The following is a 27,900-nucleotide window of genomic DNA, read 5'->3' on the forward strand; positions in this document are numbered from 1 at the left end:
AGAATTCGAAGATGCAAAATCGCGCAGTTGTGAGGTTGCTGGCAACTATCATGGGATGTTGGAGAACCTTGCGCGGCTCAGTCTGTAGGTCGTTTCAATAGGTCACCTTCAGCCTAAAACTCGCTGTAAGGTGCTAAGAATAATCCTTGGTGGCGCAGTAGTGGTGTACTGTACCTTCGTACTGTACCGGTACAGCCGACTTGGCTTACTCCGTAGAGAGAGTCGAGACTTCAACCACGAGGCTTCTTCAAGTTGCGACCTTTTATGGGCAAGGCCGTAAACACTATAGGAGTTAAATGAAGATTATGAATGATTCTCTAATAATAAGAGGCTTTTGTTTATTTCTTGCTTTTGCAGGTAGGTATCCAAAAGACATGCCGGATTTAAGTACATTCTTTGAGCGGGGTAGTACAACACAAGAACCTCAGCTTACACCTGAAACAGATCCACCGAGCTTCTCGAGTATCCAACCATCTGAGGATAATTGCTATAATCAGTAGAAAAGAGAATAGCATCATTGCAATCACTTCCCAAGTTACTGTTATTCAGCCAAGCTGGTTCCCAGTAATGGACTCCTTGTCCTAGCCCAAGCGGTATTTGTTTCACAATACTTATCACATCCCGAGTCCATATTGTCTGCCCTTCAATGCTGTACGGGATTTCCGGCTCTGACGATTGTGGAATGGGATTGTACTCTCCGTTACATATTGCTGGGAAGTCCGTTTCAACGACCTGGATCGGCTTCTTGTACTCCCAAGCTAAAGTATTCAAGGTCGTTCTCAAGTTATCGAAGGTAGCAGCTGTTCCATAGAATGGATAGAACGAGAAGCCAAACACATCCCAATCGGATGTTCGAATTCCATTTGCAACCATTGCCCCGAACCACCTTTGCTGCAATGTTATATTCCACCCATCATCTATATGTATCATGATCTGAGGCCTAGATACACCCGCGTAAAGGGCATCGTCGACACCGGCTCTTGCTGCCTTGTAGAGGGTTGCCAAATTCGAGAAGTTTGCAATAGTTGCGGGCCATGGCTGAACGTCTACATCTGCATGGCCAATAGGCCAAAGAATGCCATGCCGAATTTCATTCCCAAGTGCCACTATCGCAAGGTCGATCCCAGCTCTATCGAAGGATATGAGGGTATCTTTAACATATCCACGGAGCGTAGAAGCAAGTGGCTCGAGGGTGGTAGGCCATGCCGCGGGAGGAGGTTGCTTTTGGGGGTCCGCCCATGAATCTCTGGCAACAATATTCAGCCTTTAGCAACCCTCCTACTATTCTCGCGAGACTCACGAGAAATGGAAATCGAGATATATTTTGAATCCCTTACTTTTGAAGCGTTTGGCAAGCTCCAAATTATATTCCAGTCCATTAGTCCCACCTTCTGGATTTACCCATATTCGCAACCGGACAGTATTCATGCCCCCATCTCCGAGGATATCATCCGCGGGTCTTGTCTGATTATGGCGCGTTGTATCTTTGTAGACGGTTCCGACATCTTCGAGGGTCTTCAGAGAGCTCAGGTCATGTCCTTTAAAGAAGAATGTATGCGATGAATCTTGACTAATGCGCCTTTAGCATTTCGGTTTGGAAAAAAAAATTGGGGTGTGGAATAGCCTACTTGCGGGGTAGCTTTGGAATGGCTGTCGCTAGAGGCAGAAGGAAGAAGAGAGTCAATAGACGCATGGTTTGTGTGATCGAGTGGCTAGCAAGGGAAGGAGAGGAAATATTATATACATGACCTAATAGATGTCACGAGAAGGGAGAATAATCCAAATCAGTCCAGGATTACCAAGTCTATCCTTATAGCTTTATGGGGAGAGCAAAAATGACATTATCACGAGCTAGCATTCCAAGCCTCACTTACATGCTAGCTTCGGAGCGGGGATTGCCTATCAGCATAATTCCACCAAACAGATGCCCGTCAGTTCTTCTGGAATATATCTTATGTACTGACCCCGCGTTGGCTGTGGGAAATCAACGCTTGCGGGAAACATTTAGTCAAGTCTTTGCTGGCTACTGTTCCTTGATTGGCACGGGTATTGTTAGCTACAGCTGTCTTTGAATGACATGTCGAGGACTGATGACCGACTTGGTGACTCGGAATAAATATCAATAGGGAAACCTTCTTCTTAGTTCTGATTTGCTAGTCGCAAATATTGCTTATGTGCTTGCTCAGCCCAGTAAACTCTTACCGAGGCAAAGCAACCACAAGGAAAAGGATTGCTCTCGAATTGACTCAGCCTTGCCTTTGTACATCAAGTTTGACCGGCATGAATCCTACGGCATCCAACCCTACTCCCAGGTTACTGCTTGCGCAGAAACACACGGTGAGTAGGATGAACTAGCTTTCCGAAGGTACACAGTGCAAATCAGTAGTATCTGGTTTATCATCATCGTCAATCAGAAGAATCATACTCGCAAAAGCCATCAAGATATAAGTGTTGTTCCTTTTGTCTTCCCAACTTCCATCTTGGCAGTTCTGGCCCCGAATTGGATCTATGACTTTTAGTTAGGAAAAGAGGGAAAATATGGAATGTGAAGCTTCTTACGGCTCGTTTCTTCTCCAAAGCAACAGAATGCATTCCTAGATTAAAAGCTAATAGACGTAGAACTTTCTTCCCTGCTTCTATTCCTGCGATCCCTGGCTCTTCCGACACCGTTACTTGGAATCCGCATTTCTCCCAGATCGGACATTCAACAGCCCATTTGACAAGAGACTCATCTAGATATGGAAAACGTACTTCTCGGCCCCAGTGTGAGATGACTCGATCATCACGGCCCAGATTTCGCTTTCCCAATCTGTTGACGTCTAACTCAAGCTCATCCAACAAAGCCGTAATTCCATTCCTGTTGAAAGCTGTCGCATGACGCGTGTATCCTCCAAATAATTCATCGGCGCCTAGGCCAGAGAGAAGAACACGAGCTGGAGTATTATACGGGACAACACTATTGTCCGAACCACTTGTTGCGATTCCAGCTCCGCGGGAAGCAAAATACAAGGCGAAAGCGATTGAGAGATCCATTTCCGTGTTGTGTGGTTTGATAAGGTTAACAACCATGGCTCGATGTGATATCATTTCTGAATATGAAACGTTGACCTAATAATAGTAAGCTAGTGAAGAAGACAAGAAAGAGGAGTAAATTTACCGCCACAAATCGCCAAACTCGGCTAGTACATACGTCCTGCAGTTCTTGAAAGCCTTTCCTTCCGGTTTCTCTATCGGGGCATGCCTCATAGCATGAAGTCTTGCTCTGGATTCTGGTAGTTTCTTGATTGTCGTTTTGGTGACTTTCTTGAGCATCAGTGCGCGCTTGTTTCTTTGACCTTGGTACTCTCTTTGAGGCCTCTATTACTCTTGGGTTTTCGAAAGCAACGTTAATTAAATCGATTTGCTGTTCAGTCGGGAGAAGATCATGTGCTATTCGCGCGAGAACAGTACAGTCAAGCCCGCCAGAAAACAAGATCGCAACGCGTACGTTGCGATCGTGGTCTAGACCTGGCGGTATTGGAACATTGAGGATCCTGAGCTTGAGAGACTCACATAGATGCTGCCGCAGTTGCGTCACCGATGTTGTATTCGAATCCAACACATATTTCATAGCCGGCAAAGTTCGGTTGAATGTGCCTAATGATGCCTGTTGATGATCAGCTATCGTCCATCTATACATAGAGCTCTCTTTTGGGGAATCCTTGATAACAGAGATAACAGAGATAAAGAGAAAGAGGTCCACTCACAGGTGACTCGGAATCCGGCATTTCCCAAATGTATCGACGTAGAGGTAACATTGACTCGGAGAAAATACTGCCCTCTGGTCCTTGATTTTCGATTGCGGGTTGGCTATTAGTGAATGAAAGGTGATACACCCCATCAGCCTCTACCTCTTTCCAAGTGCCGCTGGTGTGATCCCCAGTGCTAGAGAGTTCCATAGATTCAGGCGATCTATCGGCGTTGTAGAGTAGAGAGCGTCGCCCAAGACGATCGCGGCCAAAATAGAGTGCATTGTGAGTCTTGTCCAGGTACACAAAGGCAAACGGCCCAGAAATGCTTCGCAAGACCGTAAGAACAGCAGCGACAGATTCCGTGGCAGAGAGCTGTGGAGAAGTTGCTTCTGAAAGTAGATCGAAGATAACCTGACCATCGTTTTCCAAGACCGGGTATGTATCAACTTTCCATGCTTCTCCATTCCAGCATAACGCGGAATTGGGAGACTGAAATGGCTGAGCTTTAGTCTGGCCCCCTCTCAGAGCCAGAACAGTGGAAGTGAACGAGACATAGTAGGATGCTCCATCATCACATTCCACTATAGCCTTCGACTCCCCCACATGATCCGGACCTCTTCTGCAGAGCAGCTTCTTGAGCTCATCACCTGCAGCTTCGAAAACCCTTCGTGAGATGGACGCGTGGATACCACACATTGTTTATCACAGAGTCTTTACAGAAAAGTAAACGCCATCGTGAATGGTATTGGCTTAACCAGAACCGTGCGGTGTTTATGTTGGATATTTTTGTGTGGTTGGAAGGAAGTCCGCGTAGCTTCGTTAAAACTTAAAGTACAGTACCAGTACTGGACCAACGCGAACGAGCCGAGCTCGCTTCTGAGCTACAGTGCTGTCTTCGAGTCCGGATAGTGTTCATATTCTTTCAACAAAACAAGAAACCAACAACGGCAAAGGATTAGGCTGGACATAACACATTCAAATCCTGTATCGCATAGTCCGACGTGGTTTGGAAGGTTTTATACTCTCTGTTGCGTGCCTTTCAACCCTGCTAAAACCTCGAATTCCACTTGCCCCTGTACCCCGCCATACACCTCCAGGACTGCGAAGAAACGCCCAAGTGAGGAACAGGCGGGTGTATGTCTCCCCTTAGACAACCAGCGGACGCCATAAGCCAAGTAGATGAGTTTCCCGCAGACATTCAGTCTGGGGGAGCAAGTCAAGATGGTGAGACTCTAGGAGATGGGCACGACGAGATCCCGGAGGAAGGCGGGGCTGTGAAGCAATCTCAGGACGATGCATCATCTACACCTGTTCATACCAAAGATACCGAACTTCAAGACAACAAAATGCCTCAAGGTGTAGAACCAAGTTCGAACGAGGTGGGGCCTGAGCCAGGGGTCGTGGAAGGCGTAAATGCAGGAGCAACAGAGACAAAGACAGCACAAATACCAGCACATACTCATGATCCCATGGAGTCATCCACGGCGACCCTGAAACCAAACACCACGGTTTCCAAGCAAGCTACTGTGCAGACGCTTTCTCCAGACGACCAGACTTACCTCGATCCAACCCCAAAAACGCCAAGATCTTCACAACCACCTTCACGGACGGCCTCCAGTGCAACATCAATATCAATATCACAACAGGCCCAAAACACCGAAGCCCCGGAGAGGTCCCCCACAAGGTCCGATGCGGGATTCGACGAGAAGCCCTCCACGAGTGATGATGAGCGTGAGCTATCCTCGACCTTCGAAATACAGAGTATAATGGATCAATTTGGGGAGGAGGGACAAGGGCCAGACCACGAAGAGGTCATGTCACCACGATTAGAGATCGCAGGGACGTTACTTGGTAGTCCAATACAACATCCCCCAAGGAAGTCGAGCCTTGAACCGTTGAATTCTCCGGCAGCGAGCGCGACTCAGAGCATGCAAGATTTACGATTAGCTTCTAATACACCACACGGGCATCAGGGTTGGGATCCATCTGATGTCGGTCCTTCAGTCCCACCGAAGCCAGGATCTATTCATAGTTTTGGGCCCCCAAGGAGAGCAGACGATCGACAACAAAGTTTGGATTCTCCAATGTCTCCCCCTCTACATCGGCCGCCACCCCCCGAACCCGAGCCAGAGCCGGATCTCCCCTTCGATTTCCATCGATTTTTAGAACAACTAAAGCACAGATCTGCTGATCCTGTAGCTAAATTTTTGAGGTCTTTCTTGCAAGAATTCAGCAAGAAACAGTGGATGGTTCACGAACAAGTCAAGATAATAGGCGATTTCCTTGCATTCATAACACCAAAAATGGCACAGTGTGATGTATGGCGTGAGGTTTCGGATGCAGAATTTGATAATGCTCGTGAGGGGATGGAGAAGCTGGTGATGAATAGGCTATATTCGCAAACATTTTCGCCAGCAATACCTCCTCCCCAGCCAATCCCAGGAGCAAAACCAAGAAGGAGAGGGGCTGAGCGGCCAATGGGGCCCGGGAGGAGAGGCCAGCATCAAGAAGATGTCGAACGTGATGATATTCTTGCACAGAAAGTTAGCATCTATGGATGGATAAAGGAGGAGCATCTTGATATTCAGCCAATTGGAGACAGTGGCAAACGGTTTTTAGTATTGGCTCAACAAGGTACTTAATTATGATGGATACCAGAGCGAAATACTAATATTTGTACAGAGCTCTTGAAAATCAAGACATACAGAGCTCCTCGAGACAAGATAATCTGTGTTCTCAATTGCTGCAAGGTCATCTTTGGTAAGTGAAGTTGGTTGCCCACATTCGACGAAGACTAATCCAGGAAGGACTTCTCAAACATGCAAAATCGGACGGGTCTGCGGATTCTTTTATGCCCCTACTCATCTATACTGTATTGCGAGCGAATCCAGAGCACTTGGTTTCGAATGTTCAATACATTCTGCGATTTAGGAACCAAGAGAAACTGGGCGGGGAAGCAGGCTATTACCTTTCGTCCCTCGTGAGTATCGCGGCTACCCTTCATCGAATCCATCTAACAATCTCAGTCCGGTGCGATACAGTTTGTTGAAAATCTAGACCGCACCACGTTAACAATATCCGACAAGGAATTCGAGCAGAACGTTGAAGCTGCTGTCTCTGCAATAGCCGAAAAGCACCAGGCTGCACTTCCAGAACCTCCACTCCCTACCCAGCTTTCCGAGAAGTCTGGTCTCAGTCGCCCGGAAGTGACTCCCCGTCATTCAATGGAGGGAGAATCTTCAGCACCTCGGAAATCAACCTCCTCAAACGAGTATAGCGGTGATGATGAAAAGGCTGCTATAAGTGGTCTACTACGAACTATTCAACGACCATTGTCATCGATTGGACGGATCTTCTCTGATGATGGTGGCCCATCTCAAGCAGGTCCAGCCCGTACACCATTGCCAGGTAACACACCTCGTATGAGTCCCGACCCTCGAGTTGTTACGGATCCCCGTCAAGGTCTACCGCAGCCACCTGGACTACATCCCAACAACCATATTCGAGCTCGAATGAGCGCGGAAGATGCAGCCGCAAGACAGGCAAGCGCCGAGACTGCAGAAGTTCACAGAATGCAACGTGCAGAGCATGAAAATGTCGTACAAACACTGGCTGGAATGTTCCCTGATCTAGATCGGGAACTAATTAGTGACGTCGTGACTCAAAAGGATGGCAGGTAAGGTATTGTGACGGCTCTTTAGGAATATAAATTGACTTGAGTCTCATAGGGTGGCACTCGCTGTGGATGCATGCCTGGCACTCAGCTCTTAGTCGCTCGTTGTCAAGTGGAGGGAGGGGCGGGAAGTAGATTATAGCATTTACCGGTTTGACGGGTTTCGCGTCGTCTAGATATTATTGATGCATGGTTAAATTAAGCGTAGCATGAGGGCGTTTCATTTGATATCCCGGCGCGATGGGCTTCTTATAGAGCCAGAGAAATCTGGAAAGCAGAACTCTGCGAAATGTTGAGATGTAGTAATTATAATCATAACGCCTTGAGAGAAAGAGTCCCATAGGAAGTACATAAGGCTGTCTGAGTAAAAGGAGCATAGTATTCTGCTTTGAGCAGATATTTAATCGACTCTACGAGCAATATAATACCTGTATATCACAGTTGATCGATTATCCTACCACCATGACCATGGCCATGGTTCCTTCGATTTGGCCTTGCAGGGCTTAATGTTTTATATCGGAACAAGGCGGCCGCTAGCTTCTCTTGGCTATTGTAATTGTACTGCACTGGAGACTGGTAGCTTTAAAGTTTATCGGGAGGGCAGGGGCTTCACCCATCTTAGAGAGAATCCATTGTATTTTTCCTTATTTTTGGTATCTTTAAAGTTAAACCTGCCTACCAAAGTGTTTTGTCAACTTGCTACTTCAACAACATGGCAAAGAAGAAGAACCAGAGCCAGAATATTGGTGAGGGCTCGGATCCTCCAAGTCCAGCATCATCTGCGTCAACAGCAACAGCAAAACCAAAAGATACAAAGCCGCCTCAACCGTCCACTTCAGCTTTAATAATCTGCCGCAATAAGTATGTTCATATTCCAGTGGATAGTTTCTTATCAAGCCTATGTGTAGCTATATATTGCGCCTATTTTAGCCCATAGCATGGGCTTCAAAATGCTATTAAAATCGCAACAATTGACGAAGCATATTTCACATATTTCTACGAATACTAACATACTAGTAGGCATTGGCGCTACATCTCCTCTTTTCATGGCCCCTGGCTGCAATTGCCTCCCGAAGTGCTTGAAAGCCTTGCGAACAACAACTATAACCTTCCTCGACCTCGGCCAATTGACCCCGCTGTATTCTTCGACCTCCTCAAGATCAGACAACTCGTCGACGAAGCCACAAACCTTGCGGTACGTGCTGCAAGTGGTGTGACTTCGTCAGCTCTTACAAATTCATTGAATGCTGGGAACGGACTTTTGGGCAATGGAGGCGCAGCGTTGGGTCTGGGCATTGGTGGGGGAGGAGGCAATGCGAAATTGAGTAGGGAACGGAAACACCGCATGAGAGAGCAGGCGACGCAGAAGCTGTCTAAAGCATACCATTTGGATGAGATTGCATGTAGTGTGGCGACCATGCAATCTGCCTCTACCCTTGAAGATGTTGCGCAACTCGTCTTGCAGAGAAATCCGAATGACGCTGATGCGAAATATGTCCATTTCTTCCATGAGAAGATTCCTTCTCGTCAGCTAGCCGAATGTACAAGTCTTGAGCCTCTGAATGAAGTCATTGCAGAACGGCCGAGCGAGGGTGAGATATTAAGAACCCGTGCTGTTACTAAGATCTTTAAGGAAGACTTCTTTGGTGCAGCTCAAGATCTGACTGCAGCATTGCAGGTTTGCAGATATTATCAGAGCCAGCACAAGGCAGGGAGACAGCAGCTTCAACTGGCAAGTGAAGTTGCAGCTGAGAACCAGCGAAATGGTAGATGGAAGGAAGAAGTGAAGCTTGACGAAGAAGATCATCCGAGTAGTCTTGAAACTCAGCTGCTATTCCACCGGGCAGGTGTCTATCTAACCATTGCTTGCCAACATGTCAATGATGCTCTTCTACCGAAGCCTACAAATGGAGTCAATGGCAGAAAAGCAGCTGAAAGCAAAGAAAATGGAAACGTAAATTCATCCGAGACACCGGTGGAAACAGAGGCACCCGAGTTGAGCCCGGCCGAGAAAGAAGCACAACGAAGGCGTCTCGAGGCTAGGAAAGTTGTCAAGACTAATGCTAAGAGAGCCCTTCGAGATTACGTTGCCTACCTCGCGCATTTTGACTATACACCAGGTCTTCCCGCTGAAATCGCAGAGGATTTTGTGCGCAAGGTCAACCAAGCCGCAAATGGATTCAAAATCCCACGTCCTCAAAACGGCAACAATAATAAAAGCCTTGACTTGGAAAGCAATGCTTCGTTAAGCAACGGTCAACTATCCGATGCTCTTGTTCCTCATAAAGGCCCAAGTCGCAACCGACCCCATCCTAGCAATGGGTCCCGTACTGAGCTTCCAAGTCTACCTCCACCAATCGTCCACCAGATCTCATCACTTTTCTCTGCGACACCCCCAGCAGACCTCCCTCCTTACCCCGAGACGGCAACTACCCTAACTACCAAACAGCAAATGCACGCATCCCAGAATGAGGCCGCAAAAGCAATTCTAGCCCAAACAGACTGTCACGAGGCACTAACCTACCACCCTCTTCTGACAGATGCCCTCCACTCTCTCCTTCTCTGCCACTGCCTCGTCCAAACCTCAGCGCGCGAGCTCCAGCGCCATGCCCACATGGTCGCGCGCCTCGCCCGCGTCTGCGACGGCTACCCCATTTTTCAAGCCGCGCGTTCTCCCAGCCGCGCCGACTGGATCGAGGTCGTTCGCCGTAGCGACAACTGGATCCAGCTCACGCAGTCCTGGGAATCACTCTGCGCGCCCGCTCCTCTGCCCGGCCAATCTGCCAAGAACCAGCAGAAAGAAACAGCGGCCGAGAAGAAAGAACGTCTCAAGCAGCAGGCTATCATGGAAGCGCTCGAGGATGACCGCGTGCATGACGAGGCTAGTTTCCACGCTGCTGTTGCGGCGAGGCAGCGCAGACAGGAAGAGGAGGCTAGGAAGGCGGAGGGCAGGGAGATGCCGAAGCGATGGGCGCAGGAGGATGGGAAGGAGTATCCTATTTCTACTGAGCGTGCACAGGCTATCGTGCGCTGGATCCGGGAGGCGCCTGTTGGTGGTGAGGCTGGTGGGCCTCGTAAGAAGAAAAAAGGCAGTAAGATAGGCGCTAAAGGCAAAGCGAGAGCTGGTGTTGAGGATGCGATGGGTAGTATGAAAGTCCAGGATGAAGAGGAGGGCTTTGAGCAGCTGGAGGAGGAAGTGGACTAGATCCAGACCCTACTGAGAATTGCATGGTTAGTGTTACTTGTACTTAGCAATGATCTATCTGAACATACATGCATGTTTTGGGGCTTGTGGTGACCTACTAGTTGAGTCAATCCTTAGGCATCATGTTCTCCTTCTCTTTACTCTATAAAGTGTTCGTCTTCGCGTCCAGTGCCGGAATAAGTGTGTCGTAGTTACGCGAGGGAATAAGGGGTCGAGGGGTCGAGGGGTCGAGGGATTTCCCGCTTTGAAATTTACAAAACCACATGTCTCAAATATTGCCGGAGATGATAATATTTTCAATTCATCAAGGAATACTAGTCATAGTTTCCAGGGATGAAAAAGTCTATGTATAATTCTGGCTTAACTGTCTAAGACTGCCGCGTACAATGACTCCACCGCCATGAGATTCCAGCAACTCCTGTACTTGCGCCCCCGCTCAAATCCATACTCCCGCTCTTTGCATAGTAAAACCCCTCCAAATTCCGGTTACACCAGTATCAAATATCCTACGAGTTCTTTCAAAGACAAATACCTCTACCAGCTAACTCCAAGCTACACGTGTACCGGTGCTTATTGGTGTGGCTACAACCTAACCACAAGACAATGCTACAACAAAGTTACGTAACAGCTTACTTTGCGAGCTTGAAATAATTCGTGTCGTACTGCGCCCCGAGATTCATGAAGTTATCAATCTCTGCCAAACCGTTCGTCTCAAGATCTTGCATCAACTCTATTTGCTGCTGCTGGCTCAAACTACCCTGCCTCATGTGCACATCGTAGTCTTGGCCTCCCCACATGAAGTTTCCGAACGAGGCTGGTGTAGACCCAGTATGCATAACGTAGCTGGCGTCGGCGGTGGTGGGATTTGCCGGTGGTAGAGTTACTTGGAACTGGGGTGGAGGCTGTACTTGAACATCTGGAATGGGGTTCCAGGCATTCGCAAGATTATTTGGCTGTGTAAATTCAGGAGGGAAGTAACTAAACCGGCGGTCTGACTGCGTGTTTGAAGGAGCCCCAAATATGGAATTCGATCTGAATGAAGGTGGAGGAGGTCCCATACTTTGCTGCGAAAATGCGGGAATTTGCTCTGGCATTTGATTGAACACATACCCAAATTGAGGTGTTTGGAAGGTGATTTGTTGAGATTGTGCCATAGAGTTTGTTGTTACACTGGACTGTTCCGATGCCGATGAAGAATTGGTATCAGTGAGGGAAGAAGGCGAATTTGTTGATAGCGAAGACGGTGGGTGCGAGCTAGTTTTAACGTCGTAGCTCCTCGAACATGCTTTAGAAAGTTTCGAGTATAACTGCGAAGCAGCAGCAGTTCCGGGCCAGCGCTCCCGACACTTGCCAATGATATCGAGCGCGATCTCGATGTGTTCTTCGAGTTCTTCTTTTGGGTGCAAGGCGCGGACTTCGGGATATGATATCGCCCACAGAATAGTGTTCACCGCTTGGAAAACAGTCAGGAGAAATATCCAAGTTATATCAATACTTCCTGCATCCAAATGCTTGCTCTGACTTCTGATATTTGTGGCCGATGCATCATAACACATCATCGCCGATCCTGCTGAAGGCTTTGGAATCTGCGGCGACGGACGTCGAAGGGTCACGATCATGGTGTTATACCTACCTTCAAACCTGCTTTGTGTTAGGTCTTCAAGAAGAGTACTTGGACTACCAGGCACACACCATGGTTTGCTCCAAGTTGGGCTCTGGGGAGAGGCATCCAGCCAATCCTTGAGCTTCTTTTCCATTTGTGCATACCAAGGATGATCTTCGTTCTTCGGTTCGGGTCGCTTCTTTTGATAAAGCACCCTTCTCATCTCTGCTTGTAGCAGCCGCATTCGAAGAAAATGGATAGCCACTTGCTTCTTCTCCGAAACGGGGGCCGGCAATATCCCATCGGCAGTGATATATTCATCATCAACCGCTTCGAAGAAGCCGACATCAACGTGGTCTTCTCCCGCTGCAAATGCATTCGGGCGGCCCATACTGTGCGCTAAGCCCAGTTCCATTGAAAGGACTATCCATGAAAGCCGGCGCTTCATGTCCAGTTGTATCGGGTTGACCATGCCTAACTCTACGCCCTGGGTTATGGTTTTTTCCTCTGCCAAACCAAGCTGTTGGCATAGCCGTGTAGCCAAGCCCACAACATAATAAATCGCGGTACGCGTCGGTGTTAGTAATGAATACTGAGCCACCAACACTAGACACTGAAGGGTCTTGATATCCTTGGGTCGAATCACATCTTCCATGTAGCCCATGGCAGCTAGATAGTAACTATCTGCTAAGCCAGAATACTGAACATCAAGTTTCTGCATGCTTATTGCAAGCACCATCCGGAGAACAAAATTCTTGTATGGATCGCCACTGCCATCGTAGACTTCCTGAAGGTCTTTGGCGAAGGTGGGTTCGTGCAGAGTCGGAGTTAAGTACTGAGCTATTCTTGTGTCAATAAATCGTTCGTTCATCCATCCATGTACGCACGCACCAGACTGAGGCTGGAAAGCCGTGGAATGATTGGGAAGCACTGACCTTTTTGATGAAATATTTCTACCAACTTGTCCGTAACTAAGCGGGTGGGCAGCGTTGGCGCAGCTACCGCGCTTATCATGGGGTACGACTTTTTGCGATTCGTCGCTGATTCTGGAGATGGAATAGCAGGTCGACGGTTGCGGACCTCAGGCACCAGTTCCCGAATGCTTCTAGAATCCGTGTACTTCTTTGCCTCTTCCATGACTAGTCTTGTCATCGCAATGCCGCTGGAGGGACCCAGGAACCGTGGCGTCTCATCATTCTCATCCAGACGTATAAGTCCCCCGGGCCGCACGATATCTTCAGTATTCTGGGGGTGGCCTTCCTCGGTGTACTGGCCCATTTCAGCCTCTAGGGCCCGTACTTTTTCTTGTAATCGAATTACGTAGGTGCGAGGTATCTTCTTTCCCTTCGCAGTGTCGAAGTATTCGCATATTGCCCCAGCCCTTTCACATGGGAGGCAGCGCGGAAGGTTTGGATCACATCGCGTCTTCCTCTAGAAAAGGTTAGCATCTTCTGATTTGAAAGAACCGGCATGGCTACCCACCTGGCGACATCTACAGCAGGCGGTCAAAGTATGAGCAATTCTGGGCGAATGGTCATCGCTGTCATGGCTACTTTCTCGAAAAGACTTTGCTTCATGGGCTTTGTTGACAGATCTATGCGCCCGCCGGAAGAGATCCCCTGCGTCCATGGATGCGCTTTATGAGGGTTTTAAAGATGTGTTATTGTGGCGCTTGTTGGCTTTCACCATCGTTGAAGATGCAAGATGTAAGGTTCTATATGGCAGTGGTCCATGTACAACGATTGAGGGGCGATGAGTACGACTTCCACTCTAGGCGAATTGCCTTTGCCCACGGAATGATATTGAAAAGGACTCTCAGTTTCGCCTCGAACAGACAAATGAGGCACAGCGCTGGCAGCGTGGGAGTGTGGCAAGCATGGAGGAATCGCAAATGTGGATTAACTTTGACGCCGGGAAGTCGAGAGACGAGGAAGGAGCAGACCTTACTCTGTACGGCACTGGGCTACCTTATAATTAGACGCCGAGTAAAACCATCGCCGGGAGCTTGTATTTTGATGGCAGATGGGCAGGGAATACCGTACCGTACCGCACCGTACTGTACCTTGCTGTACGCTTCGTCTGACTAGGTTCAGTACCTATAATCCTAATATAAGTGAGCAGCGCGGGGATCTGGCCTGTTGAGGCGCAAGGCGGCTCCGGCTCCGGCTAAGGATGGGAAATACTCATAGTTGATATCTAAGAATAGGTAATTGATGCTGCTCCTAGATGAAAGGAAGAAGTGGCTTGCGACGTCGAAGAGGACTTACTTGGTGGACTTGACAAACAAAGAGATTGTGGGCGACGAGGGCATGGCATGGCATGGATAGGCATAGGCGTAGGTACCTTACTCGTAGGCAAGCAATATCGTGCAGTAGCATGTGCGGGAATTGTTCTAGCGGCCAAGGAAGGACACCAACACCCCCACCAACAACCCCTTGCGACCCTTATCGCCATCACGAGACCACAGTATGTACGTCTACGTCCCGGTCGGTACAGTACTCCTAGGTGGGTATGGTATATCTATATCTCGAGTAGCACTAGTACGGTGACATACGCGTGGAATCCTTCGTTCTTCAACCTTGGCTCGATGGAGCCTGTACAGAATCCTCCGTACTCGAGCAAACTGTGTTGCCGATATATGTAGCAAGCAAGTTCATAGTCGTGCTTTGGTCCTGAGCTTTCCATTCCCCACAGTACAAAACTCGTGCTTCCTTTTGCGGTCTTGACACATCTGCCTACCTGTGTTGCGTCCGACCTTGTTCCACAGAAGACTTCCGGAATTACTCGGTGTGGGCGCATATCATATACTCCATATTAGAGCCTTGCGCCATTGCATCGGATCGGTAACCAAAAGAGACACAACACGACTCCAGACAAGCTCGAAATCGAAGCAGCCTGAAGTGGTACATTCTGGCCGTTCTTTCCCCCATTCACTGCAACGGGAGCCTGCCTTGCCCATATCTCAATCTCCGAGCAAGCGCCACAGTCTTTGGAAGTCTCAACACCACGTTCAGCTGTTTCCGAGCGCCTCTGCGGAAACAAGAATGCGGTAATAGTCATCGACTGCAGCTCTTCACCACCATCAATATCAGCTTGGAGGGGTGAGCGAGCCTGACTAATCACTCAACTTCCACCCTGGGAAGATATGAATTTCGAGCTCTTCTATTCCTTAAAAGCTTGAGTCTATATTCGGGAGTGAGAACAAAAAGGAGAGATGCCTCGACCAAGCCCAAGTGTGGCTGACACGCCTCTTTTAAGGGTTTCGAGGCCAGTTTCTGCGTGCTCGAGATGTGAGTCCATAGCTATTCTCCACTGTTGTGTTAGGCGCGCTAATAGAAGAAACAGGTCGCGCTGCAAAGATCAAGGTTTGAGACAACTGTCTCCTTAATAGACCGCATGGCTGGCTAATGATTCCAAGTGCGATGGTAAACTACCAGCATGCACTGCGTGTGAGAAATCCGGACGTGCCGGTGAATGCTCGAGTGCCAACGATCAGTTTGCAAAGGGCAAGGAAAGAAGGTTCGTAAATTCCATGCAATTCGAGTCAATGTGGAATTTCTGGCCCCTCAACTCAGACTGATTTTCTGTCTGCCTCTCCAGCTATGTTGCTTCACTCGAATCACGTGTCGAGAAACTTGAGAGGAGGCTGGCCTATGCCAGATCTCGAAAGGCATCAGTGGCTATGCATGATATTGATGCGCCATTTCAAATGCCAGATCGTAAAGACTCCCTTGCCAATATACGCGCGGCGATCCACGGAAAGGCTGCCAGGCGGAGAGAAGCGGCGGATGTAAATGAACTTGTATCGGACTTTGGTTTTCTGTTAGTATACATGATCATTATCACTCTTGCTTGCTTGCCTTTTCTGAGGCTGATGTGTAATCCAGGTCTGTGAATGCCACCACTCGAGACTTTGAGACTTCGACATCAAACATGACATTTGCGCGTCTGATTCTTGCCGCCACAAACAATGATATTCTACCAGAGTCGCAACCGTTTCAGCTTCCATCACGGCCTGCGGCTATGGTTCTGATACAATATTATCTTGATCACGTTTATGCTCTCTTCCCCGTATTCTCGGAAACAGCGCTGCTGAATGCCCTCGATGCGACGTATCAGGAAAATGGCCGCCCGGTTACCGAGTTCGAGTATTGGCTACTATACTTTGTGTTCGCTATTGCGTCTACGGCTCAATCTCGAAGTCATAGAGACGCACTTTACGTAGACGGTGTTCATTGGGTTGGACGCGCATTACATTATGCGGATAAGGTTCTCATGCCAGGCTATGTGTCTCAAATCCAGGCCCTGCTCTTGCTCGTGCAATACTCTATGCTTGATCCTGCCCACTTCGATAGTTGGCACTTGATTGGCTTTGCTTGCCGCGCTGTGGTAGACCTGGGATTTCATCAGGACCCCCCGAAAGAGCAACAACTTGATAAGAAAACCGCGGAAATGCGGCGTAGAATATTTTATTGTGTCTATTCCCTTGACAGGTAAGTTGCGGAGCTAATGCAAGGCGCAGCCCATAAACTTACTAGACACAGGTCTATCAGCATGGTTCATGCGAGATCCCTATCTTTTACTGACGATTCTACGAGCGTAGATTTCCCGTCGCTATCCTTAGGGCTAACGTCAGGTGCTGCTGCAAAATCCCTTACTGGACCACATTCGCTTGAATCTGCAGATTTGCTGTTCCAACTACGATGTGTTCAATCGTCCTGGTATCAAGAGCTGTTTCAATCCGGTCGATCTCCTCTTCACAATGAGTATACCTACATTTGGCAAATCTGCCAGGAAATGCGGGAATGGTCGGAATCTTTTCCCGAAAGCTTACCACTCGCATTCAAGGATTTCTTTGACCTTGAGCTCCTTTACAGCTACGTCTATTGCCTTTCACCCTCGTGCCGTATACCGGCTCTGTCACTCTATGCGAAAACCTTGATTTTCGAGTACAGCATTGATTATATGCAGAAAATATTTCCCATCAGCAGAGACCCCATCAACGTCGCATTCTACACTTATCATGATGCGCTCCGAGTCTATTTTGTCGGAAGCCAATTTCTTGCAGTCTTGATGTCAGACCAAGATCAACTTCTAGGAGGCATCCTTCCTTACACCCCAATAATTCCGGGCACTCCACCACCACCACCTTTACCATCGAACGCTGGAATTAATAGCGTCGATCGAAGTATAAATTGTGTAAAACACATTAAAGGAACTTTGAGGAGCTTTGGTCACCGCTGGGACGACTCAAAGGCTCTTTTATCAAATTATGAAGCCCAGGTTGAGCCACTGCTCGCTTCTCTACACCAAAGGAAACACCACATCGATGGAATAGCCCGCAACAGTAATACCCCCCCGGGATTTGTTCAGCAAGCTAGCTTCGATCACATGGGGAACATTTCTACCGAAAGTTGGGCGAATGCGGGAGTCGCGTTTGCGAGTAATTCTCTGCAAGGCGGGCTTGGGCTTGGGCAAGGGGGGTCGGCGCATGGTTTGTAGCAATGATATCCCGCACGAAGCACGAACTTTATGAACTCAGTATTAGGCTCATTCTCTATAGAAAGTCGATTTAGAGAAGTTTCAAACTGAATTGTGTTCCGATCCCTTTTCACTCGTCATTGCCGTGCTAGCAGAGATAGCCAGTCGTACTTTCCTTCTTACTACTAACTCTCTATGTGCTTGCCAACATCCTGACTTACTCTCTCATAAGATTTAACGCTATGTATTATCATCGGGACCTGCTCGTCCTTCCTCGCGCCAGAGTATCGTTCGTCAATCATCAATTTTACATAGGCACGACAACGGGCAAGTGATTGACGGTGCTTGCTTCATCATTTAGACTCTCCACAACATTACCATCATCATCCACATACATTTTGGTCTATCACTATCCTCAAGCCAGCTTCTTCTTGCCCGTGAAGGCGAACAGCACGCTTTTCGATATGCATGGTGCACTTGGTAAATCTCATCCCCTCTCTGCAAATGTATCTCGCTCACCGAGGGCCCTCAGCTCCGAGGTTGCATCTCTCCAGGCCTCGATTTGAACCAAGCGGCATTTTCAACATGCGACGTGCTTTCAAATTGACGTGCATGTCACTTTTCGTCCTCGCCGTCCTCTATCCTTCATCGATACTTCTCAGCAACAAACCCACGACAACGTCCGCTCAATACAATTCCGCCGAAAATCAGATTCATCTACGGATGCCCGTGAATGGCATACCTGATCGAAATGTACTCGTTCAGCACTTACCGCGTCAACTTGTCTTGCCTGACTTAGAAGGAGATCCTCGTTCGTGTCGGGCTAGAGAATGTCACCACCAGGCGCTTGAACAGCTCTGGAGTATAGCTTGGTTCTGCCGTGAATTCCCCAAAGATGAGCTATGTGATCTAAGCATTATCCGGCGTGCTCCCCCGCAGCTGCTATCATGGCAGATTGCTTACTGCCAATACTTCCCCGAAGATTGTCCAACCCGCACTGTTCGTGGCGGTTTTGATGGGTCTGAGTCGCTAGGGGTTGATATTGTCCAGACTCTTCCTCCTTACTGTAAGTACCATCCCGACTTGCCAGATTGTTCCGCCATCGAGAAACGACATCGGCATTCGTCGCTTGAGCAACGTGAACTTCCCTCTGGTCCTCTCCAAAGTGCTTGCGAGCACATCGATACAAATTGCCATGTTGGTCCCCATCCATATGAGTTTGAACAAGCACAGGGCGTGATGGCTCTGCAGCGTGAGAAGAGAAACTGCGGCGTGTTATTTAGTATTTTCTGGTGGTCAAGTTGCAACAATAAAGATGCCCCCCTTCCCACCATCGAGGAGCAGGACGGAATGGAATCAAGGTATGAAACGTGGGTACAGTGGTTGGAATCACAAGAATGGCTAGTCCGACCTGGCGACGATGACGAGCTCAACAGCATCCCAGATCTTGCGTTAGATGGTGTTGCTCGCTTCAGTCTGCAACCCAGATCCGAAGTAAAGGGTTCGTCGTTAAAAGGGACTAAAGGCACTATCAACAATCGCAAAAGCCAACAAAGATCATATTCTGAACGTATAGTGTTGTACACACTCGTCAGTCTCATGGGTTTCAGTATCATAAGCCTGGCAGTCTTCTTAACCTTAAGAAGGTTCATCAAACGACACTCGTGGCATCCACGGGTAAAGAAGTCTGTAGTACCGCCTGCGACGGTTTCCGCGGTCCCTAGCGCTGCAGTTGGAGAGCAGAGATCCGGTGCAACCAGAGGGTTCTACGGAGAAGGTCAAAGATCAAACATGACGCAGAATCATCATGCTAGTACTGGTCTCGATGGTAGTCTCGATGCAGTTAACGATGGACGGACCATATTGACTCAAGACAAACGCGGGGCTGAGGTTGGTGCTGCTATTCATTTCCTTGGATTAAGTAGCTAATGTCCTTCAGAATCATCTTCTATACCAATATCCATCAACATCTCGGACTCACGCACCTCAAACTGAGTTTTTGGCTTTGCCCAAACCAACGTTCGCCACTATGCATAGAGTCAATGGTCTTCCTGAATTCGATGGTGGAGCTGGGAAAGACATATCCAAAGTTAAATGGACCTCTACAGTTTGATTCACCACAGGCACTTGTGGAGTTTGGGCCGCACTTACATCAGCCTAACTTCGGCTGAGTCTTTATGGTTAGATAATCTCAAACTCTGCGAATGGATCTGATCCTGTGCTTTGGCATCTGTGGAAGGAATACAGGAGTCTTGTAGTGCGGCGTTGTTTTCTTATGCATGCACTACAGTTAAGGGAGGGCTACTTTACTATTTTGCTTTGTTTAACGAGGCCTCACAATTTCATTCTTTGAAAACTCTCCTGTCCAGTGAAATACATGAATTGCTTTCATCCATTATGATTTAATGTTCTCAGATCCACTCGGTATCTTTGCAGACCAACCGTTAATTTTTCTTATAGCCCGTAAAATGTGCGATACAGACTGTAACACCCGGAACGAATTCATTGAAAGTGCACACAAGTACGAAAATACGAACCAGTAATACATTAAAATTCCTGTCCATACCTCTTGAGATGCCCAGCTGACGAAAATCGCAGTACAGTACTCTGAATGCAATGCAAAGAGATAAACAACAACAGTAGGAGCTCTCGGACTTTCAAACCCCTTCTCACTTCATTTCCGTAGCATCCGTAGCATGGTGAGTATCCTATTATCGCGAATTAGCTTTGTCCTAGGCATGATACTTTTAGGTATAGCACTGGGCATGATTTTAGGTGCTAGTAGCACTGTAGGGTACATTACATACCTCAACGTGTAGCAAATCTCCTCCCTTCTCAACATGATTGGAGCCGCCGAATATCACATCTATTTCTTCCAGTGACACTTTCTTGGTCTCGGGGATTAGGAACCAGACGAATGCTGCTAGGCAGATGTTTATTGCGAAGAAGAAGTAGAATGTTTTGCTGTGGCAAGTGTTAGTATTGGTACGGGGGGTATTGGTGTGTATAGTATATAGAGAAGGGGAAAGATGAGAAGAATATAACATACAAGCCACAGTTCTTCAAAAAGGTCGGGAAGAACTGCTGGAAGATAGAGTTCGCGACGTTTTGCATCTGACTACTCATACCCACTGCCTGGGCACGCACGTTCATGGAGAAGACCTCGGCGGTCCAGATCCACTAGATCACAGGGAAGTTAGTCATTTCCTATTCAAGAAAGTTTCGGGGGTAGAAGGAGCTTATGTTTCCAGTTTGGGGAATTTATAGGAGGATGTAGAGCACATGAGACGAAACATGACAGAAGGGGGAGGGCAAAATGAAAGAGCTAGTTATCCTTACGGTCGTGGCGCCCCAAGATGGTTTGTAGAAGAAGCTGAAAAAGAAGAGCAGGAAGACGATGGCGATACCGACGGGGTGGGACTTGGAGCCGCCTTTCAGTGTCGGCGTCTGCAAGCCGACTTCGGTGACGATGAGCATGCAGATGGACATGCCTATCGCGCCGACGATGAGCAGGGCCTTGCGGCCGAAGCGGTCGACGGTCCACACGGCGTTGAGGGTGAAGATGATCCCGAACGTGGCGTTCAGGGCGTTGATGAGCGCAATTGTGCTAGATGAGGTGAAGACTTTCTTATAGATGGATGTCGAGTATGTGTTGAGGGTTCCTTGGCCCGTGAGCTGCTGTCCCACGTTCAGGACAAAGGCGAGGAGGAGACGCTTGCGCACGGAGCGGTCTTTCCACAAGGCTGTGTAGGATGAGGAGATGGCTTCTTTTTCGAATTCGAGGGCTTCGCGGATGACGAGTACTTCGTCTTCGACATCCTGCTCTGTTTCGCGGACGCGGCGGAGCGAGGCGCGTGCTTTGTCGACTTGACCTCCGTGTTGGATATACCAGCGGGGTGATTCTGGGAGTACAATATCGAAGTTAGTATTGTGTCAACTGAAAGAGCCTGGGAGTTTATAATATCGGCCGTTATAATATCCCATGAAAAACGACTGTTGAGCACCTGAAGTACGAAATAATCCCTCATAAGCTAGCTTACCTGGAATGAATGGTAGGAGGGTCATGATCAGTATTGGCACCATCATCTGAAAGATTACAACAGTCTTGAAGAGAGGTTAGTAATATGTTTTAATCGACATTTTGGAGAAGATCAAACCTTCCAATCCCAATCCCCAAGCTTTGCACGATGCAAAGAGCATGCGTAGTTTATCCAGTACGCGATAAAAGAGCCGACCGAATAGAACAGCTGCCAGAAAGCCATGATCTTTCCTCGAATGTGGACTGGAGCAAGTTCACCAATGTAAACAGGTCCTGCCGTCAAAGCAGTTCCTTGCCCGATTCCGATGAGAACACGCCCGGCAATAAAAACCCCAAGGTTTCCTTTTGGGGCAAATGTCTGCATGAAAGTTGCGATCACTGTGATGAAGCAACCAATTCCCATACCCCATCTTCGGCCCAAAAAGTCTGCCAATGGGCCACCAAGAAAGAACCTGATGCCGGTTAGCTAATGACCCCAAAGACGCTTCATGATATAGAAGACGGAATTGAGCAGTTGGAGCTGCTGAACTAGAGCTGACATGAGACTCACCCTGAGATGATAGCTCCGACATTGTAAGCTGTATTAACAGCTCCAATCAACTCTGTATCGGGATGATTGAAATAGGCAACCCAATGCTTCGAGCCTTGGACAGAATTATAGACGGAGGCATCGTATCCATAGAGCACCATGCAAGATGCTGCAACAAGCGAGATGTACCTGAGACATGTCAGTGCTGAACGGTCATTTGTCGTATTTTATATTAGCTAGCAGCTCTCACCAATTGTACGCTCTGGTTTTGTTCATCATCTTGAAAAAGAATTCAAATGTTGACCTCGTATATCCTGACGAAAGTATCTGGCAATAAAGAGTTCAACTTGAAGATATGTCATTCGCTGATTGTTCGGACTCAAAGTTCTCGACCGACACCACGAAACTTCGTAGAAGGAAAGGGCAGAAGTTTTTCCCTACACAGCAACCCAGGTTCTTCGCTGGGGGAACCTTCCATAAATATATAACAACAGCTGCACCTGCACCTGCAGATGCGGCTGGGATCCAGCAGCCACAGGGCTTGAAAAGGAATCTCAGATTGCATGGTTCTTCGGCGAAGAAACTTAACTTTACAGCAACTATAATAAATAGAACGCGGCGTAGGCCAATAGAAGTGAAGACAGGACGGAATGTTGTCTTCCCCATACCCCAGATCATTGTTGGAGGCGTTGGAGGCGTTGGTTCCGTGGGAAGATTCTGAGGGTCATATGTTCCTCCAATCAGAGATTTTCCACCACGAATCGCGACTCGCGAGCTTCATGGAGGAATAAGACCGGGATAGCTCCAATCTCCCCACAAGCAGTTGACGTGTCGAGGAAATGAGAAGACTTTCCATGTAGCATCAGAGTCATGTGCATAACCTCCGACAAAATGGGCATCTTGGCTATCCACCAGGAATTTGAGCATCTTGTGAAGCTTCACTTGAGGCATCTCACGCTGTTTGCTTGGCATTGCTTTCGCTTGCTCACGTGAAGCGTGTCAGCAATCCTGCAACACGGGTCTTTACAGTACGGTACAAGACAAGGTTGCTAGCTCTCTTATTTTGGACACACGAAGCTCGGGAGAGCGCCCAACGCGCCTCATCGATGATGTTTCACTTCCCCTCCGGCTTGCTTCCGGATTGTGGTGACTGTATGGACCAGAGGGGTGCTCGTGGAACGACATGCGGCTTCGCCATCGTGTGCACACGTTAACGGAAGAGCTTCCATTCGCCGTTGCATGTTCGAGCTGCATGTTCTATCAATTGAGACATCGAATGAGAAAAAGCCGACAGGTGTGTGCGATCCAGATCCTCTTAATGTTTGCTACTATCCATGCTCCAAAGTGGGGCGACAAGTGTACCAACCCCCCTCCTTCGGATGCATATTCTCCTTGGCTTAGTTACACAGATTTCATTTGTCCAAGAGTTTTGATTCTTGACGGCTGTTCATGTAGGTTGAATGTCGTCTTCACCTGCATGAGAACGGACGTCAGTCTTGGGTACAGCATAAGGCGATAAATTGAACTTGCGTACCATTTTCTGTGTCTGATTCTCTTTCGAAAATTTGATCATGCGTACAGAGTGCCAGGCTGTTCCAGAAACACAAGATTACGGACATCGACAATTGTTTGTTTACACGGGTTGAAGAAATACCCAGTCGTTGGTCTATCCCAAGCGGGAATGACTATACAGAGAATCATCTGTACTTTTCTGAACAAATTGAACCAATTGCTCAAAAATAGACATCGGACGTCTAGTTTAATTAGTGCTATAATTCCACTCGCTCTTCGTGGTCGTTTTACAAAAAACATTATCCAACAGAACAGTTCAACTCGTGACAGGGAACCTTGAAAAGTCTCATACTCCATACTCCATAAGCGTGATCTCGGGGAACACCTCGTCTGGAAACTCCTTCTTTCTAGACTCGAAGGTCGACATGACAGCCTCCTGCGTCAACTGAAACCCGGCAGCGAGATCTGTTTGGCGTTTGACTAATGATACACCGGCATTTGTTTCCCAGCGACCTTCAACTTCATCGTCTTCATCCTCGTCTTCCTCGTCATCCTCGCACCCGTCTTGCCCAGCCACGAATATAAGCTCTTTTAGGTGAGGAAAGCTCTGATGGAACTTAACTATCTTCTTTTCAGTCCTACCACTCCCCGGTGGGGAGAAGACACTACCCTCTAGGTCCATCCGCCACAGGTGCTCAGTCAATGCAAGGCGCTGGATCTGGTCCTCGTCTTCGAAAGAGTCGGCATGTCTGCGGAAGAATCTGAGCATGAAATCAACCTCGTTGTCATATAGCCTCAGCCCAAAGTAGACGATATCGCAGATTGGATTGAAGTAGGTCCGAGGTGGGGATTTCGCAGATCCAAAGGAGAGAGAGTATATTCGGTTCCCTGCTCGACGGGCCTCTCGACAAGTATGAAGCACGGGTGGCACGGGTTGGAATGTCCAAAATCTTTGGTTGCCCGTGCTATATATTAGCTCCAATGTCCGAGTCGTCATTGAAGCGTTCTCCCAGACCTTGAAACGTAGTTCGATTGGTAAACGTGGGAATGCGGTGAAAGTAGGCGACTGGGGATCATCTAATGACGAAGACATTTTGCGTCTGAGAAATTGCCCTTTGTCTTGAGGTGAGTCTTCTATGTAGCGGTTAGCAGTGTCGATTTGATTAACGAAAGCCAGTCTCTTTACCTTTAATCTGCAATGTGTAAAGTTTTAGGCTAACTTAGAAGGGAGTTCTGGTAGTGTACTAGCAAGTACTATTGAGATTGAACGTGAATTGCCAAAAGTTATATGTGCATTTATATAAAATGACATTGCGAGTAAAATAAGATAGTGCCAGTCAGGTGGGCATTTTTAACAACAAACATTTGCATGTGGTACCTGTATAACCCTTTCAGCTCGGAATAAAGCCATTTTCGCTTGCCTGCCACCTACAGCAGCGTAGCACCTTTGGCCTTGGCAAGCGACGCAACCACCACAGATACAATCTTCGTTTGCGCCCCTCTTCCATAATCCACATGATTATGTGAATGCGCCTGGCGCAAGGGTAATTGAATGTTGACTTGTTGGTAGCTAGTCAGGTATACTGTGCTTTTTGGGGCTGATGCAAAATGGTATTTATAGTCCGAGGCTTGCTGTGCTGAACTCTTGCTGATCATTAGTTACACAGCTGTCCAAGACTGAATACTTTGACCGACTCTATGCGTTGAACGAGTCTTCTTCTGATGACGAAGTGGATGCCAGCGATGTCTTAGGTTTTTTGAGCAACGGTGATCGTCCTCTAGTATCAGTCTCAGTATCTTCATTGCCGGCTTCTTCAAGTCAGACCAGGCAAAGAAAGAGCCCGAGGCAGCCACCTGCCATTCACCGAAACAACTCGGCACCTCAACCCAGTGTCGGTGTCAAGCCTGATAAGACTCTCACACGAAAGACTTCTCTGCTTCGCTACGATACTCCCACCCCTCCATCAGGATCTTCTTTCTCGGGGAAAACTTCATCCGTGCTGCCATCCTCAAGCCATCGGCCTGACCCGGAACGTCGAGTTGTGTCCGATCCTACTGGAGGTTCATTGATCTTGAAGAACAGCACGGGAATCGCAAGCATGCTTCAGAAGAATCAAAAGCGAAAGCGTCAAGCCACCAAGCTTGTTCCCGAGGACCAACAAATCTTCCGGGGCCTTGATTTTTACTACCTTCCAGCAGATGACAAGAACCCTAAACGGAGGATGCGGATCACAAAGGCTAAGGAGTATGGTGCTAAGTGGACTACAGAATTGGAAGATGGTGTCACGCATATCATTGTGGATAACTCGCTCACGTATGAACATATCATGACGTATCTCAAGGAGACTCTAAAGGTTCAAGCTCTACCAAAAGGAGCTATCCTAGTGAATGAAGACTATCCAATTGACTGCATCACTTTTCGTCGAATCTTGGATTCAAACCAAGATCAATACGCTGTCAAGGGAGCCGTCATAGAGTCCGAAGAGAAGCCAGCGTCGCAAACGAGTCCACAGGTTGCCCAAGGCGAAGAGGATATCCAAAGACGAACTCCGCCGCGAGAAGATTCCGCATCACAGGCTAGGAATGTAGAAGGTGAAGGCGAAGCGGAAACGCAGAGAATCTCCCAAAACCCATCACCTGCAAGGAACTTCCAAAGAGAAATGGGCTTCAACGACCCTCTTGCTGAGATGATTGAGTATGTGCAGACGAAGAAACATCTCCCCCTCGACGATGAGGAGGATGAGGAGCGGCCATCGTCTAGCGACAGTATGCAAGATCCGGGTGATTTCGATGACAGCAGAGAGAGATCTCCATCTCCAGTCCGAAAGTCCTCTAGGAAAAAACGCAGAGGGTCCAAGGGTTCTTTCAACCAGAACAACTTCAGCTGCATGACGGGAGGAACTGGTGAGATCACATCTTCAAATCCGAACGCACGCACAATCGAAGTCCTCCAGGAGATGGGGGATTTCTACGAAAAAGTGAAGGATCAATGGCGTACAAGAGCATACAGGATGGCTATTGGAACCCTCAAGAAGACAATGAACAAGATAAGAACTGCTGACGAAGCCGAAGAACTTCCCAAAATTGGCAAGCGGATTGCAAAGAAGATCGAGGAAATTGTTCTCACAGATGGATTGCGTAGATTAGAATATGCGAAGCAAGACCCAACTGATCGCATTCTACAAAATTTTCTCAAGATATATGGTGTCGGTCCCAGCCAGGGACTCAAATGGGCCCAGCAAGGCTATAAGACTCTCGAGGACCTAAAGGCCCACGTCCATTTGTCTGAGAACCAGAGAATTGGTATTGCTCACTATAATGATTTCGACACCCGGATTCCGCGCGAGGAAGTTATAGCTCTTGGTAAGTCACCCCCTCAAAGCAATCTTGCCCTTATTTCGGACAATTCAGGAGCAGTCTAATCTATGTTTTAAGAGTCGACTACTCCTGAAATATGGTCTTAGTCCCAGTGGAATATTATCCCAACTCCCAATTCTTCTCATATCGATTAATACTGACTCTATTATCTCGATTATAGGCGACATAGTTAAGTCAGCAGGTGCGAGCATTGATCCAAACATGGAACTCACAATCGGAGGCAGCTATCGACGAGGTGCAGCAACGTCAGGAGATATCGACTTCCTCATAACCAAGGCCAACACAACAACAACCATCGACCTGTTATCATTCCTCGAGGATCTCGTGCGCCACCTTACGGACACCGGGTTCCTCGTCGCAGCCCTAGCAGTCCCACGTGGCGAAAGCTCCTCAAAATGGCACGGCGCTTGTGTCCTCCCCGGAAACCCCATCTGGCGTCGCATTGACTTCCTTCTCGTGCCGGAGAGCGAGATGGGCGCCGCGTTGCTTTACTTTACCGGTGATGACATCTTCAATCGGAGTATGAGATTCCTGGCAGGAACGAAGGGGTGGAGGTTGAATCAGCGGGGGCTGTACAAGGATGTTATGAGAGGTGCTGGGAGAGAGAAGCTGAATGAGGGGATTTTGGTCGAGGCTGCTGATGAGAAGAAGATTTTCCGAGCGCTGGGAGTGCCATGGAGACCGCCGGAGCAGAGAATCTGTCATTAAGTTGAGATGGATAGGGAGTAGGTAGTTAAGGTATGCGATCA

General features: G+C 48.1%; 9 protein-coding genes across 9 annotated transcripts; 4 read left to right on the forward strand and 5 right to left on the reverse strand.

Moving 5' to 3' along the window:
• Positions 1-429: 429 nt before the first annotated feature.
• On the reverse strand, positions 430-1,693 carry galA (putative arabinogalactan endo-beta-1,4-galactanase; the record flags this gene model as incomplete). Its single annotated transcript, XM_031148918.1, has 3 exons — positions 430-1,246; positions 1,301-1,579; positions 1,629-1,693. The coding sequence occupies 3 exons, from the start codon at positions 1,691-1,693 to the stop codon at positions 430-432; spliced, it is 1,161 nt and encodes a 386-aa protein (XP_031005298.1).
• A 744-nt stretch (positions 1,694-2,437) lies between these two features.
• Positions 2,438-4,427, reverse strand: LHYA1_G003953 (Asparagine synthetase domain-containing protein; the record flags this gene model as incomplete). The annotated part of the gene is made up of 4 exons (XM_031148919.1): positions 2,438-2,506; positions 2,560-3,108; positions 3,158-3,700; positions 3,747-4,427. 4 exons carry the CDS (start codon positions 4,425-4,427, stop codon positions 2,438-2,440), a joined length of 1,842 nt encoding a protein of 613 aa, XP_031005297.1.
• A 455-nt stretch (positions 4,428-4,882) lies between these two features.
• On the forward strand, positions 4,883-7,502 carry vps901 (Vacuolar protein sorting-associated protein; the record flags this gene model as incomplete). The annotated part of the gene is made up of 5 exons (XM_031148920.1): positions 4,883-6,365; positions 6,414-6,491; positions 6,539-6,711; positions 6,758-7,407; positions 7,460-7,502. Coding segments are annotated over 5 exons (2,427 nt in total), but the record flags the coding sequence as incomplete, so codon positions are not given.
• Positions 7,503-8,116: 614 nt separating this feature from the next.
• On the forward strand, positions 8,117-10,609 carry LHYA1_G003955 (uncharacterized protein; the record flags this gene model as incomplete). The annotated part of the gene is made up of 2 exons (XM_031148921.1): positions 8,117-8,265; positions 8,425-10,609. 2 exons carry the CDS (start codon positions 8,117-8,119, stop codon positions 10,607-10,609), a joined length of 2,334 nt encoding a protein of 777 aa, XP_031005303.1.
• A 629-nt stretch (positions 10,610-11,238) lies between these two features.
• On the reverse strand, positions 11,239-13,841 carry acu-15_0 (Transcriptional activator protein; the record flags this gene model as incomplete). Its single annotated transcript, XM_031148922.1, has 3 exons — positions 11,239-13,052; positions 13,148-13,643; positions 13,695-13,841. 3 exons carry the CDS (start codon positions 13,839-13,841, stop codon positions 11,239-11,241), a joined length of 2,457 nt encoding a protein of 818 aa, XP_031005302.1.
• A 1,585-nt stretch (positions 13,842-15,426) lies between these two features.
• Positions 15,427-17,714, forward strand: uaY_1 (Positive regulator of purine utilization; the record flags this gene model as incomplete). Its single annotated transcript, XM_031148923.1, has 5 exons — positions 15,427-15,531; positions 15,604-15,731; positions 15,813-16,034; positions 16,100-16,705; positions 16,757-17,714. 5 exons carry the CDS (start codon positions 15,427-15,429, stop codon positions 17,712-17,714), a joined length of 2,019 nt encoding a protein of 672 aa, XP_031005301.1.
• Positions 17,715-20,362: 2,648 nt separating this feature from the next.
• Positions 20,363-22,540, reverse strand: qutD_0 (Quinate permease; the record flags this gene model as incomplete). Its single annotated transcript, XM_031148924.1, has 8 exons — positions 20,363-20,401; positions 20,501-20,657; positions 20,743-20,777; positions 21,090-21,595; positions 21,734-21,797; positions 21,851-22,184; positions 22,283-22,450; positions 22,512-22,540. The coding sequence occupies 8 exons, from the start codon at positions 22,538-22,540 to the stop codon at positions 20,363-20,365; spliced, it is 1,332 nt and encodes a 443-aa protein (XP_031005306.1).
• A 1,579-nt stretch (positions 22,541-24,119) lies between these two features.
• LHYA1_G003959 (uncharacterized protein) lies at positions 24,120-25,184 on the reverse strand (the record flags this gene model as incomplete). The annotated part of the gene is made up of 2 exons (XM_031148925.1): positions 24,120-24,959; positions 25,137-25,184. The coding sequence occupies 2 exons, from the start codon at positions 25,182-25,184 to the stop codon at positions 24,120-24,122; spliced, it is 888 nt and encodes a 295-aa protein (XP_031005305.1).
• A 197-nt stretch (positions 25,185-25,381) lies between these two features.
• POLL (DNA polymerase lambda) lies at positions 25,382-27,859 on the forward strand (the record flags this gene model as incomplete). The annotated part of the gene is made up of 3 exons (XM_031148926.1): positions 25,382-25,384; positions 25,441-27,136; positions 27,312-27,859. 3 exons carry the CDS (start codon positions 25,382-25,384, stop codon positions 27,857-27,859), a joined length of 2,247 nt encoding a protein of 748 aa, XP_031005328.1.
• Positions 27,860-27,900: the final 41 nt, after the last annotated feature.

Source organism: Lachnellula hyalina (assembly GCF_007821495.1).
Source record: "Lachnellula hyalina strain CBS 185.66 chromosome Unknown contig00067, whole genome shotgun sequence".
Classification (NCBI taxonomy): Eukaryota; Fungi; Ascomycota; class Leotiomycetes; order Helotiales; family Lachnaceae; genus Lachnellula; species Lachnellula hyalina.